This window comes from Diprion similis, chromosome 3 (genome assembly GCF_021155765.1).
Source record: "Diprion similis isolate iyDipSimi1 chromosome 3, iyDipSimi1.1, whole genome shotgun sequence".
In the NCBI taxonomy this organism is placed as follows: domain Eukaryota; kingdom Metazoa; phylum Arthropoda; class Insecta; order Hymenoptera; family Diprionidae; genus Diprion; species Diprion similis.
In genome coordinates this window covers 16,329,094-16,343,904 of record NC_060107.1, presented here as the reverse complement: position 1 = coordinate 16,343,904, position 14,811 = coordinate 16,329,094, and the positions used below count along the sequence as shown (strand labels likewise).

The 14,811-nt window shown below is 35.0% G+C and overlaps 3 protein-coding genes across 4 annotated transcripts in view; 1 reads left to right on the top strand and 2 right to left on the bottom strand.

Moving 5' to 3' along the window:
* The window catches only part of LOC124416793 (protein numb), an 87,644-nt gene that overhangs the window by 35,462 nt on the left and 37,371 nt on the right, over positions 1 to 14,811 (top strand). The window lies entirely within an intron of this gene.
* LOC124404692 lies at positions 1,920 to 4,736 on the bottom strand. The gene is made up of 3 exons (XM_046879023.1): positions 4,692 to 4,736; positions 3,372 to 3,647; positions 1,920 to 2,194 (listed from the first exon to the last, which is right to left on the bottom strand). The coding sequence occupies exons 1-3, from the start codon at positions 4,734 to 4,736 to the stop codon at positions 1,994 to 1,996; spliced, it is 522 nt and encodes a 173-aa protein (XP_046734979.1). The 3' UTR covers positions 1,920 to 1,993.
* LOC124416797 lies at positions 11,727 to 13,513 on the bottom strand. The gene is made up of 4 exons (XM_046898131.1): positions 13,469 to 13,513; positions 13,189 to 13,371; positions 12,365 to 12,634; positions 11,727 to 11,942 (listed from the first exon to the last, which is right to left on the bottom strand). Exons 1-4 carry the CDS (start codon positions 13,511 to 13,513, stop codon positions 11,748 to 11,750), a joined length of 693 nt encoding a protein of 230 aa, XP_046754087.1. The 3' UTR covers positions 11,727 to 11,747.

Sequence of the window (14,811 nt, the reverse complement as noted above, 5' to 3'; positions counted from 1 at the left end):
ACTTGTAATTCAATCAATGGGATTCTGAATCGAAGCATGCAGTTAAATGAATTTGCCATCCAAAGTGGCACTCTGCTGATCGATACAGATTAATTTTTTAAATACCAATTGTAAGCCACAGGAAATATCGTGCAAGCTTCTGAACTACCACTCATTGTCAGTGACACTAAATCAATGTAGAGTAGAATAGACAACAAAAAACCGGTTTTGTAATTGAATTCGGTGCTCGTGGTGGTTGGCATACTATTTTTACTATCAGCAGGAGGCGTTTTCTGGACTCAAAAATCTTAACGGGATGCTCGACCTCTTCCGCCGACCAGTTAAAGAAAAAAATATTACACACGTATCTCGATCTTTAGCATCGCATCATTTTTCATGCGTCAGCGTGCGAAAGGTTTATAGCGTTCTGAAAACCACGTCTAACACGTTTGCTACCGATGACTCATCAGGGGGGGGGGGGGGGGGGGGGGCAAAGTACCGCGCTGAAACAGAATATTGCCTAGTGAAAATTTTCTCGACTTCGAAATTTTACAGAAAGTAGAACATTTTGTGTCTTGTAGATTTTTGTACTGAAGAAAGATTCTAACTTTCATGATAATCTACTAGTTTTTATGAGAAGCTATGCATATTTACAATACTGTAAAAAAAAAAAATTTCGTATGAGCACCTTTTGAAGCATATCAGTAAATAAAAACTCATCCATTCTGTGAATTTATTCTTGTACGTGAGTGAATAATCTCGCGTGTTACCCTTCGAATAATATGATTTTACGTTTGTCTGTTATCTTTTATCTTGTTCATTAGCTGTTATAAGTATTGAGTTGTCTGTTGAATACATTATTTTTGAATAAAATCGTTAGATGGAATTTGAAACGACGTACGAGATGACTTGGAATAAGCTGACAATATTTGCAGTTCCACTTGGAATCGGAGTCTCGGAGACAATCATCGACAAATTACTGTGTGATAACAACGTTAACGGAAATGGGAAGTCATCAAGAGTATTGTTTGACTGCGTGTGAAGCGCGTTGAGTTCTGCGCTGTAGGCTGTAGAACGAGAATTTTGGATAAAGCGAATAAGCCACTTTTAACAATCCCTGTTTTGAACAGCTGAATAATAAACTAACAATAAGAATCGGAAAAAGAAAAAAGTCGTATAAAATATAATACTTCGAAATCTGGCTGACAAAAGTGAATTATATGAAGATGTTGATTTATTCTCATGTAGCGAAAGGTATTTCGAAAAAAAATACCGCGTCGAATGTTTTTTCATAGGTATATCAGAATAAACATAAAAAATTCACCTTTTTCAAATTAGAGTTTCTTTTCATTGATGAATTTTAGACTTGTTTTGAATGAAACATGATGCTGTAAAAAAATCGTCAACCTTGTAGAATTTTTTCTCAATAGGCTACCCAGGGAGTGAAGTTTACGACAACAGAAATATGTGAGGCGATAAACAGCTGTGAGCGTGAATATTCATATCATAGTACACTTTACAACTGAGTATAAACTTGAAGATTGAAACAGTGACACGTCTAGGAAATATTGAAAAATATTTCCAGATTCTTGATCGACGAAAAAAAGTTTTTGAGGAAAACCTTTGCAAAAGATTTCTTTGATAGTGATAAGAAAATAAAGAATTTTTGGAAAGAGAAAAAGAGACGAATTTTTGGAGCATTTATCACTTCCTGTAATTCAATATACTTCCTCTAATCTGACAATAACGTTTTTCCATGAAAATGGAGGCTAATTTGCCATAATTTTCGCACGTTGAACCTAGATAACGAAAAAAAAAAAACGAAGGATGTCGATGATACACAAACCGCGTTAAATATGACGTGAAAACGAAATTCAATGAAAAGTGAAGTGTAAATCTGAAAAACTTGATTTCAATACTGGAGATCATATTTTATTGAAGAACTTTGGTACACGTGTAGTATTTGGCCTGCGTGAGCTCAGAGCACAGGTAAGATACGGTCAGGCGCGCCATTTTAGCTCGTCCATTTTTCGACACACTCAACTGTTTCTTGGACAGCGCTTTTGAAGTTCGCGGCCACAGCTGTTTCGACGATGGTTGCGACGCAGGACTCTGCCAGGGATTTAATGGTACTATTGGCCTGCCATAATTCCCAAGCTGCGGATGCTTCGGTGGTCCAGGCGCTCAACATGTATTTGATAGCATTTACGATGATCTGCAAACATGGTTTACACAATTCCACCTCGAACCGAATACAATCTCATCACTTATATCTATACTAACTAAATGACTGATTAGCATCCTCGGCCCGAGTTTATTGGAAGCAGATGAAATCGACACCAGCGCTTTAATAGCCTAAATGGAACTAACGAATCACGTGGCTCACTAGAACTGATAGCAGGTCAACGTTCCTACAGACACGGGGTCTTGTTGTTCTCCAAGTAAGGATAGGTATAGTGAAAAAGAGAAAAGAATTGTAATTTTGTTCACGAAATGGACGCATGCATTCAAGCTCTCCCACGCTGTACCGTGTGACTAAATCTGTTTCTGATAGGCTATCATCCACGTGACCCGTTAGTTCAACTTCTGGTATTGCAGCGCTAGTGTCGGTTTTTGGTGCCTCTAATTGTGAGAGCTGGAAATGTATAGAAGCCAGCTACCTCATACAATAAATAACATTGCGTATTGATTCAGTGCCCAGGGACCACCGAGCACTGACGGATTCCTTGTGAAAAAATAAGACTAAAATTTCTCTTGACAATTTTTTTTTAAAGCAACGGTTTTTGAGTTAGAGCTGTTTGAAGTCCATCAATCACAGCGCAGATGGGACCGAGCGCATGAGCCAAGTGCGAGGCTAGTGTAGTTGAGCCGGATGCAGCGTACGCTAGCCTCGCACTAGGCTCGTGCGCTCGGTCCCATCTGCGCTGTGATTGATGGACTTCAAACAGGTCTAACTCAAAAACCGTTGCTTTAAAAAAAAATTGTCAAGAGAAATTTTAGTCTTATTTTTTCACAAGAAATCCGTCAGTGCCCGGTGGTCTCCGGGTACTGAATCACCCTGTATGTAGCAGCCAAGTAGCCTTGCAAATTTTGAAATACTTCACGGATATTGTGTAATATTTCAGAAACATTGCAGCAACGTAACTTTGCTGCATCACCGCGGTATCTCCTGCGATATTTCGACCCCCCGCAGGAACTTGATCTATTCCTGCCATATGTCAGCACTTCTTTCAGTGCAAGCGTATCGCTACAGTATTGGTTCAAATTGCAATTATCCTGTAAATTGTACCGTTAGGATTGTTTCTCCGGTATTTAATCACGATGAATCGATATTTTAAGATATCCCGCAGTGATCTATGAGCATATAATCTATGAAATCCAAATATACTTACAGTTATATAGCACTCGACGTAGTCCCAGATATCTTCCGTACTGGTACACGTGGCGCCTTCCGTAAAAATTGCTATTAGTTCGTCAATAATTTCCAATAGCGCAGTATCGTCCAGGTTTCCGGATTCGACGGCGGCTTTCAATTCCGTGAGGCATGATACGCTGCTATTCATTTGAATAGTAGAAGACAGCTGCTCTATGTCCCAAGACTCGTCTACGCACGATTGGTTGGTAATAGGCGTGTTTTGGACAAGTTCTAGTATTTCATTCCATTCCTGTTACAACAGCGTGAAAACTTCGTAAAAAAAATGTGCAAAACCAAATTGGTGCAGCCGTAATGCACAAACGGCAGTAAGTTTGATATTTCAGCTATACATAGCACCATGCCAAATATACAATACGAAACTTGGAAACTTCGAATATACTCACTTCCAATAAGGAATCCCACGCAAATGATTTGATGCCTTGGAAGATCTGGAAATTATATGTTTCAACATCAGGTTATCGATAATAATACACCAACAAGACAATGAAAAATATACAATATTCGTTGAATTTGCGTATCTGCTAATCGTGCCTTTATTCCTGTACAATTTTTTATTCGTGATTTCCAAGTGATTTTTCCAATTCGTAAAATGCATCGTAGTTACAGTTATGAAAATATCGTTATATCCGAAAGCTACTCGTGTTTGCATTATTGCGAACATTTCCAAATGATTCCAAATTAAAGTGTGTTGATGAATCTTGAATTGGAAAATTCACATTTATTTGCGACGAAAGTTTCATAATTTTGGCTGCTGACAGAAAAAATTCAGACAAAATTTAATTTTATACCGACATCTCAAAAGGAATTCAACCATGCAAAGAAATTGGGCGATCTATTAGTCTAAAGATCTTCAATTTATAAACTGTGAAATTCCGGGAATCTCTAAATATCAGGAAATGCCGGGGTTCAATTGTTTCTGGAATGACGAGGAAAAGCATAAAATTTTGTGCTAAAAAGATGTGCAATCGATTTTTTATAAATTCTGTGTATGTTGTTAAAAATTACCAATATCTCTTCGCGAATGTGACAACTTCAACTCTCCAAAAAAATGTGTCCTTATATTACAGATTCACAGTGTTTTTTTTCCGTATATCTACAACATTCGTCAATAATTCTAAGCTTATGTCTGCAGATACGAGAGAAAACAACTAGCCGAAGAGAAATTTTTCATTTTCAGGTAAATAAACGTCGATAATTGTATCCCCTTTTAAAGATTTGAAACTCGGAAAATTAGAAAAATTCATGACTATTCTTATGTATTATTTATGAAACTTACGCAGGCGCTGAGCAGGAAGCAGAGGGCAATTTGGAGCTTAGCCATTTTCTGCGGATGTTCTCGGGAAGTATTCAGAAGCGAATCACTGAGGACGAAGAGTTAATGTGTCGAAATTTTGGCCCCTTTATATACCCGCCAATACGGTCTTGCACACAGGTTTTGCAAAGAACAGCCATTTGTCAGTGTTGGGCTTAGGCATAGTCTAAGGTTTACTCAACACGATGATTCTATTTGGATTCAATCAAACATGAACACTCGGATACTTTCATTTCGTATTTATACAAATGTTGCAAAAATGCGATCGAGGTATTAAATTGGCCGATGAAGCGAGAATTCTTATCAGCCGATTTAACACACCGCATTTTTGCAACACTTGGGTAAATAAAAAATCAAAATGTCTGAGCGTACACGTTTGATTGAATCCAAGTTGAGTCCTCACGCCTCATGGGTCAGTTTGGTACTGGAATTTTGTAATACTGTTATTGGATTATTTCAATTGTCTGTCCAAACAAAGATGCATTCAGTGCGATCAATCAATTTCCATTCATTCTATTATTCCCTTATATCCGAGGCAATCTTTGCAGTTTTTTGAATAAGTACGACAAATCCGTTTTCAAATTCTTTTTTAGTAGTAACTCTTGCGAGTCACGTTTATAATAATTCATGTAGAAGTACTACGATCTAAGTTCTTATATTCCATCGTCCTTGTGGATAAACAATAAAGTAAACAGTGATACGAAAAGTCTCTCCTTGTAGAAAAGCAAAGCTTGTGTACGCAAAATTGAAGAAGGAAAATTTCTTTTTCCCGTCTAGATGCTTTTAAAAGTCACAATATTTACAAAGCAATCTTGAGGCCAAAAAGTACTTCTGACTCTGCAGAACTATTCGTATAAGTATTATTGTGACTCTGAACAAAAATGAAAAAGAATTTTACCTCTTTCGGATTATTACGTAAATGAACTTGTAATTCAATAAACCTCATGTATATACAACAAATAGTACATTTTATCACTCGGTACGAGCATTCTTCGGGGTACAGTTGAGAGATTTTGTAAAACCTTGCGCTCCAAAGATTTGCCATCGACTTTTGTAGGGGAAATTTGATAATTTCTCAAGACCTTTCAATAAATTCCATATTTACAACTTTCAAGGAAATTTCGTATTCTCAACTTTTTGGTTGGAAATTTGTTTTCAAATAAGATTTGACAGTCAGTGAGCTTATTTTCTCAGTCGTTGGATAAAAAGAGTATTTAAATACCCAAATCTAATTTTCATACGTGAATGAGGCTGATCACCAAGTCACTTTTCACATTTTGAAAACTATATTCTTGATGACGTTTGTGTATTTATCGATCAAATTCGTGTAGGCGATGAGCTGCAAGCACAACTCATTTTTCAAATTTTCCATTTTCATTAACTTTCGTGAAAACTGTTCGGAAGCTGATTTTCAGACGAGGTGTGAGTTTCTTGAAACTTGATCGGCCTTCGTCTATATCCGACGAAGCTGGCAAATGTTACGCTATTTAAACAGGTGTGCAGAGCTTGATGAAAAATTTGGTACCATCTATTTAATTAACGACGTCAGCGCTTCGCAGCTAAAATTCGTGCTACGTGAACAGTTTTTTGTCTAGAATGGCTGCGTGCTTGAAACCACAGTTGAGATATGAGAAATAAGTTGAACAAGGTACGGTTATGCAATCACTAAAAATAACCTGTTAAATATCGATTTTCGAAGTGTAAAAATATGTTCAATCTCGCCGAATCTCAATTATTGAAGCAATATTCAAGTTGAGTAATATACTTACCAATGATATGATCAATAATTCTTTAATTTAATGATTTCAAAAAAAGACACAAGGGTAACAGATTATTTCCATTATTATCGGGCCCATACCAACACGATAAACGTTTGAACCTCACCTTCCCGACTTCTCTGATAATTTTCCGAAATACTCCTGGAGACTAGCTACAGATACCAGATATTTTTCATACTTTTTTTCTAATACGATTTTTGAATTATAAAATTCTTAACGTTGACAGTTTTCGCTCAGAACAATGTTTTCGATTGTTTATATCTTTTGTATACCAAATCGGATTATCAAAGTTAAATACTCAAATTCTCTGTGGTGAAACTAAAAAAATTCACAACACTTTTACGACTAAAATAGCGTACGCGAAAATTGGGAAAACAATTTTTCAAAGCATAACACGTTCGATTTTTTTCGCAAAAATATTCGAAAATTCTGAGCGTAAAAATGAAAAATTAAGACTGGGCCCAATAATGGCTAGCTTTTTGTTCATCTTTTTCTTGAATTTCAAAATGATTAATATTTCATTTATCATTTTAAAAAAAGTGTTTCAAACAACTCGGCATACGAAATGAGTTTTCTTAGGTACTTTTTATCGCTGAAACCGAATCTGAAGTCAGAATGGCGGTCTTCCGGGGTGATTTTCAGCAAATGGCTGTTGAAGATAAGAAAACAGTCGTACACAGTTGTATGAGTTTTCGAAATTACAATCATCGTGTCTGTACGTTTTTGGGGTCGCTGAATCCAAATCTGTGTTATCTTTGCTCGTATCGTACAAATTCAACAAAAAAGAAAGTAGGTAAGATTTATGAGCAAAAAATTTTATGTTCATGTTTTTTGTTACAAATTGATTCGATCCCATGAAAATTTCATCTAGAAATTTTTTTGAACTAGCTATTATTGGAAATGGAAATTCTTTAACGATTATTGTGGCAAATATTCGAACTAGGAACAAAAAAATTGATGAAATTTAATTCTAAACAACATTGGCAATTACCATTTTTCGTATCAAATTGACAATAAACGAGTTATTCAGTAAACTCAAGATGGCGGCTGAAGCAATGGGATGCGAATCCCGAAAACGAAATGTAGTCTGCCAGTGACCCCCTCAACGATTGCCGAAGGAAAATCGCTTCTCACATTTTTTCAGGGTCAAATCCTGGAGCCAAGGCTGCAGGGGGGGGGGGGTGGAAAAAAAATAAAAATAAATGTCTGGCATTTGTTCTTTATTAGGAAGATCAACAATTCATAGACTTGTAAAGATAGACTGCACGGTACGTAGAAAGAGAAAGCAACAGCGGGAGTCCTATTCCGAAAAATCGCATTGCAAAATTGAAGCATCGATTTACTTCATAGGGACGACGGTTTATAAAAGGACACGAATTTCCGCTTGTATTTTCTCTCGCATCGAACAAAATGGCTACTTTGAATCCCATGCAGTCCTCGCGTAGTCAGTTCATCGAACTTGACGTCTGTCGCGCATTCTTTGCAATTCACGTAGGTAATTGCTTATCGCAGAAGAAAAGAATCCATCGTGGATCTCGGTATATCGCTGTGCGCAGGACGGTAGGAGAGGAAATTCTCGACGCATCGCCCCCACTCCTCAGCCCTTGGTGCTCAGCCGAGTCGGCTTGGTCTAGACACCCAGCGGATGGGAGTGGGGGACGCTAGTATTTAGAATGAGAATCTGTGTCAGGCTTTCCCAGCCGCCGCGGCAATATACCGCGTGGCAATGTCTGGAGAATCCACTGTACTGTTATAGTCATTCCTACAGTGATAGGAGATCGTAGTACTTTTGCATGAATCACTATAATCTTGACTAGCAAGATTTGGCACTCAAAAACAATTTGCAAACGGATTTGTAGTATTTATTCAAAACACTGGAAAGATGGCCGACGATACAGATGAATAAAAGAATGAATTGAAATTGAATGATTGCGTTGCGTGTACATTCATTTGGATAGTATTACAAAATTACAGAATCAAGCTGGTCCATGAAGTGTGAAGCGTCGAGGTGAATTCAATCAAACGTAGACACTCAGACATTTTGATTTTTATTTAACCAAGTGTGTAGTAAATTGGCTGATGGGAATTCACGCCTCATTTGCCAATTTAATACCTCGACCGCATTTTTGCGACGTTTGTATAAATATGAAATAAGAATTCCCGCAAGTGTTCGTGTTTGATTAAATTCAGACGCAATAAAATTGACTATTTTTTGTACATACTTCGATTATCCATAAATTTTCACATTCTATTGTCAGTATGGATAAATAATAATGCAAAAATCTATACCAAAAGTCTCTACGTGTAGTAAAGCAAAGGTTATACATGCAAAATTGAAGAAGAAATAAGTTTTTTCTTCTGTGAGTGCTTTTGAAAAACTCAAAAAATGGCACGAAACATAATCGTAAGGTTCACAAAGAAATTCGTCACCACAAGATCGAAAAATACTTCTGACTGTTGCACAAGTATTCGTATAGATATTATTGTGACGCTGGATAAAAATTGAGATGAATCTTATAACTTCTTTCGGATTATCATCTGAATGAACTTGAAATTCAATGACTCAAGCAATTTGGTTGTTCCGGAAATCTCGAAAGCAACTATTCAAACTGTTGTCATTCCAGTAAACCATGTGTATGTACAACAAATAGTAAATTTTATTACGTTTAGATTTAATGAAACATGAAAACTCGCGGCCATTTTTATTTTGTATTTATACAGATGCCGACAAATTGCGGTCGAGGTGTTGAATTGGCAAATGAGGCGTGAATTTCCATCAACCAATTTAATACCATGCATTTTTGCGAATTGATTGAATTGAACTTGACGTTTCCCCCACATAATATGAAAACTTTCTAAGAAACCTTCAATAAAATATTTTACGTAAAGATTATGAGAACCTTTTTTACATTTTTATAAAATCTTATAGCAATATTTCACAGTAATATTGAATGAAATAATTTAAAAAACTTTCAAACACATTATATTCAAGTGTTATTTTGCATGATAAAAACTAATTCAACAAAACACGGCAGAAAGTTCACAGATATATTTCACAAAATATTTCAAAAAAGCTTTTAAAAATCTGCCAAGAATTATGTTTGGAAAGATATCAGAAAGACTAATAAAATAATTTACAAAACACAAGATTAAAATGTTTAAAACATATTAGTTTTATTTATTAAAAAATATATTCGTGAAACTTTTTTTAAAACGTATCTTAAGATATTTCATAGAAATGTTTCAGAATTCTGATCGCAAAATTGGAAAAAAGAAATTACTTTGAAAAATTTATCTCTACAGAAAATACGGCAGAAAGTTTACAAATACATTTTTAAAAATCTTTCGCGAAAGTTTTTTTTCTCCATATTTTCAAAGCTTAGACCTTTTAGAATAAGCCTCTAAAAGAATTTTTGGATATTCAAATTATTTTTGGAGTTACAGTTACTTTTCTGATGCGCTAACTAAACCGGTTCGGCCAGAACGAATCTGTAAACGCGTTTTTCTCAAAACTATTTTTCGGTACAGTTGACATTATATCTCAAGTTCTGATGGACCGATTTACTTGAAATTTGGTGGAAATGTTCTTTGTAGATCCCTCTATGGTTGGAAGTACGGATTTGGAAATGAAAAACTTATTACTATTTTTAAAAAATTCGGAAAGGTAAAAAAACAGAGGCACAACAAAATTTTTTTTTCAAATCGTCGGGATTTTGTGAAAAATTCTTTTTTTTTCTCTTTCCGTATTTCGGGCTATTGAGACGTCTTTATCAATAAAGAATTTCTTTGGATGTTTTGTTTCGAAACACTACCAGAGTCAAAAATATGTCGACCAGAACGCGCCTTTTTTTTATAGACACCACTTTACCGCCCTGTAACTTTTTGTATTTTTGATTTATTTTTTTGATAATTTTTATTTTTTTTTGTATTCGTGAGTCATCAATAAAGATCTTGTAAAAAAATGTATGGTAAAAATGTTTTTTATTTCTTTTTTATCTCACTTAGGAGAATGCCTAAAATTTAGGCATCTAGGCCAGAAATTTCGAATCAAACTAATTCAGGAATTACTCTCAAATCAAAGTAATTCTGACACAAATCCACGTTAATTTAGATTAATTCGAATTAACTCGGATTAATTCCGTGAGTTTCAAATAATTCTTTCTAATTCTATTAAAATCGATTCGATTTATGCAATGCAATTCAATTCCATTTAATTCGTGTTAATTCTTATTAATTTACATTAGTACTGCAGTATAACAAACAGAACTGAAAAAAATAAAATTTTTATATTATTTTTAATGAGAAATATTACCGTTTTAAACTCTTACTTTCTATCTTTCATTATTGCCAAATGTACAGTAAGTAACAGGTTGTTTCGGATAAGCGCCGGAAAAAGCAGTTCTGTAGAAACAAAGAGAATGTAAAATTATCACCTTTCTCGCTCTACTGTCGCATGTGAGAGAGAGAGAGAGAGAGAGAGAGAGGGAAGGTCGAAGGGAATCTTATTTCTCTTTTCAAAGCGTAACAAAATTGGATTTTCACCGTAAACGATACTGTGATGCGTAGCAAATGGCGCAAAACCTGCTATTACGAATATCGAATCAAGTCTCTTCCCAAATCGTACTTAAATTTAGCCGATATCGGTGAGGTTATGATGCACTTTCGAAAATATGACGTAAATTATTGAAAATTTACAGAATCACACATTTGTATGAAAGAGAATCTACAATTTATCAACCAAATATTGCAAATTTAGACCAACATGATATACTAACTCCACGTCTTTCAGCTCCAAAAGAATCTTTTTTTTTATCAAAAAACTTTGCCACCTTTGCCACATCAATTTTTATCGATTCTTATACAGCGCCTCAATTCGTCATCTTGCCGAATAATTCAAGCAAGGAAAACCTAATAAATTTGTCAGAACACTATACGAAATTATTAACCCATTTCCTATAAATCACACACAAAAACTACAACTGGTGTAAAAGGGTGAAAATAAAAAACAGCATTTTGCTAATAGTTTTATTTCAATCATCTACATTTTTGTGAACTAATCCAATGCCAATCTGAATTTGATTTTGTTCATATGTTACTGATTTGTACAGGAAAGTACGCCCGAAAAATTAAAACAAACACATATGTACGTATAGTTATTGATCTACTTCATAGATACAGTTATAGATCTTTCAATGCAGGGTAATTATTCCAAAAAATTTCAATTTCAAGCTGAACCATAATTCTATAATTCTGCAATGCAATCTTTCAGCGTGTTGTAAGACTCAGTCAATCGAGTAGTAGCAGTTGCTTCTACGGTAGTAATGGCGCAATCTTCCAATGAGCTTCCAAAATCGCTGTATGTAGCCTCGAAATTCTTTATTTGACTCGTTAAATTGCTGTAGGTGTCTTGAGCACTGTTTTCAAGGCTGCTGATGTACTGTAAGCACAACGAAAATACACCATAGTCAGATATATGGTCAATATTTGTCATATTAATAACACTTCATTATGAATAAATTGGAATATTGCTTTATTCTTCCTGTAACATTGTAGCTGCAATTTGAGGGAAAATATATTGTTGAAACATTGCTGCAGTATATAAATACTGTAGCAATATTTCCACAATATTACCGCTATTTCAAAATTGCAATTTAAGCATACTGCAGTACTGCAGCAACATTTGTGCAATATATATAGGATTATTGTAGCAACAGCACTGCAATGCAGAAATATTACTGCATCATTACGGGATATAAAAATATTGCTGCACCATTCCTCCAGCATTTCTAATATATTGCAGCTACAAATGAAATGTCAAAAAGTAATCTAAAAACTTTACTCAAATTTGAATATACTCACTGTTTCCGCGCATTTCCACAATTTCCATATGTTGAAAGTGCTGCAAGACCAAGCGGATTTCGTGTCCTCCGACAGATCATTTATGAATGATTTTATGTCGGCTTTGATCGTGCTGTACACCTCGGTAATCGTAGTTTTTTTTGCATTCACGCAAGAGGTTGCATTTGCCAAAATTTCGCTAGCTTTCGCTTTTTCATTCGAGTATTCGGACAGGCAGGAGCTAACGTCAGCGGAGGTTCCATTTATCAGCGTATCGACATCTGTGTCTATCTGTCGAAGGTGAAAAATTTTTTGGTTAAAACTTTCGTCAAACTTTTCGACATTCAGATTGTGTCTTTCATCGTCTGAATTGCAGTTTTTTCAGCAGTCGTTTAAAAATGTCTAAAAATAATCTATTTTTTCTCGATTAATCGAGTATAATCGATTATTTTCCTTCACAATCAATTTCTGTTTTTTACTTCCATGCACAATGCAATAGAATATCAATTTATGTGATTAAACTATCAATTATTATCATTGTCTTACTTACTGAGTACCTATTCGATATAACAAGTGAAAGATAAATGAATACTTTCACCTGAAATTGAAAAATATTTTCAATAAAACTGTATATATTAAAAAAAAAAAAAAAAAAAAAAAAACTCTTCTGCTGTTAAGACTACATACTAAAATTTACGAAATTCGGATTTCATATGATACGGTTAAAAAAAAAACCAAAATAATCAATTTATTTTTACCGATACAATTGAGTCGTTTTCGGTTATTTTTTCGGACTCGATTAATCGATGCATCGATTATTTTCAACTTAGTGGCCATCGACTCACCTTTTCAGCCGTTTCTGACCAGGTCTGGTTTAGCTTTATTTGGACAAGTTCTACGATGTAAACCGCTTTTACCACAACACCTTCCAGCTTCGCTAGTGCTGGATCGATTTCATTTTCGAAATACTCCGCCACTTTCTCGTTAGCATATGCATACAGTTTATCGTAACTTGTACCGTGAACGCCCTGGAAATCGCATTAATCAGAGTTCGATTTTTAATATTTTCCATTACCTGTTTACAGAAAATTCAAGTTTCGTGCAAATTTGTATTATTCAACTTACGTAGACGACGAAAATCAGCCCAAGAAAAGTTACGAACTTTGCCATCGCGATTAGCTGCTGCGAATATTCAGTGAGACTGACAATCAGAACTTCGACTCTGGAATTAAACTGTGACTCACAAGCTTCCAGTTTCCCGCTTATATAGTCGAAAAACAGACAAAATCTACACTTGTGCAAATTTTTCGAAGGAAAGAGGAGTCTGAAAATCGATCATGCGCGTGATGACGTCAAAGCAAATGTTAATAGTTCTAAAACGTGTTATTTTCCCACTTTGACGAAATTAAGCTATTTCATTTTTATCTCAAAATAATAAGTAGATCGTAATAAAATTTGTGATATAATCAATTCCCGAGATCTAATTATTCAACCCTATTTATTTATTTGTCATTTATTGTGAATAGTGAAAATGGAGTTTACCTCTTTGCCATCGGAAATGGAAAAATATTTCTTACACGCGCAGGGAGTTGCTGGAATATCACACTTGTGTAATCTTGGGATTCTAGAGGGGGAGAGAGACAAGCGATTTTGGATACGCTTCAGTAATCAAATCATCAAAATGAAACAGAAGTTGCGGAATCTGCTGCACCATATTTTCACGGCGGAAAATTTTGTTTTCAATTAAATAATAAAACCTGTAATATTCACAAAATCTTAGGTTTAATAACTTAAAAAACTTTGAAGGATTCATTCCAAAACCCTAAATTTTTATTCCCTACGGTTTATACCGAAAAATGTTGAAAATCTTCTTCCGCTTCAGAATATTCAGAATAAGTTTAAAAAACTTTGAATGATAAATTTTGTTTGAAATACTCAATTTTAAAATAAACATTGCGATTTAAAATTTATTAAAATACATCAAAATTGCACTGCTTTTATGGGACACAAGCAAAGTGGTGATAACATGGGGTGGCTTCGATATGGAACACATGTTAGTTTACCTGTCGGACGAAACTTATGGGAATTCACCACCATGTGGCAATTTGATACAGCGCACCATATGCGATGGGGTTACCATGGGGTGAAGCTTTACAAACATCATTCTAATTTGAAATTGGTAATCGAACGAATGACGAAATGAATAGAAGTGAAAGAATTCGGACTAGTGCTTGTAAAAATTGGATAAGAATTTTGTAATCTGACTTAACTTACATTGTCTTAATTAGCTGAAATTTTTAGACAGCGATGCAATTATCGTCAGTAATTGAAAAATCCGTGAATGCATGAGCTTGAAAGTTGAGAAAATCCTATACGGGAGGCAAAATTTTGCATGTAGATCGCTTTTGCGTTTAATATTAATAGTTTCGCCAACTTTGAGCTTGTACTTGTAACTCTCTGCAGCCTAC

Excerpts from the sequence above, each read along its gene's own strand:
- LOC124404692 (XM_046879023.1), bottom strand. The coding sequence starts at position 4,736 with ATGGCTAAGCTCCAAATTGCCCTCTGCTTCCTGCTCAGCGCCTGC. Across the intron at positions 3,648-4,691 it reads GCTTCCTGCTCAGCGCCTGC|CAGGAATGGAATGAAATACT; the intron begins GTAAGTTTCATA and ends ACGCTGTTGTAA. Across the intron at positions 2,195-3,371 it reads ACGTCGAGTGCTATATAACT|ATCATCGTAAATGCTATCAA; the intron begins GTAAGTATATTT and ends CCATGTTTGCAG.
- LOC124416797 (XM_046898131.1), bottom strand. The coding sequence starts at position 13,513 with ATGGCAAAGTTCGTAACTTTTCTTGGGCTGATTTTCGTCGTCTAC. Across the intron at positions 13,372-13,468 it reads GGCTGATTTTCGTCGTCTAC|GGCGTTCACGGTACAAGTTA; the intron begins GTAAGTTGAATA and ends TGCGATTTCCAG. Across the intron at positions 11,943-12,364 it reads TGTGGAAATGCGCGGAAACA|TACATCAGCAGCCTTGAAAA; the intron begins GTGAGTATATTC and ends TTGTGCTTACAG.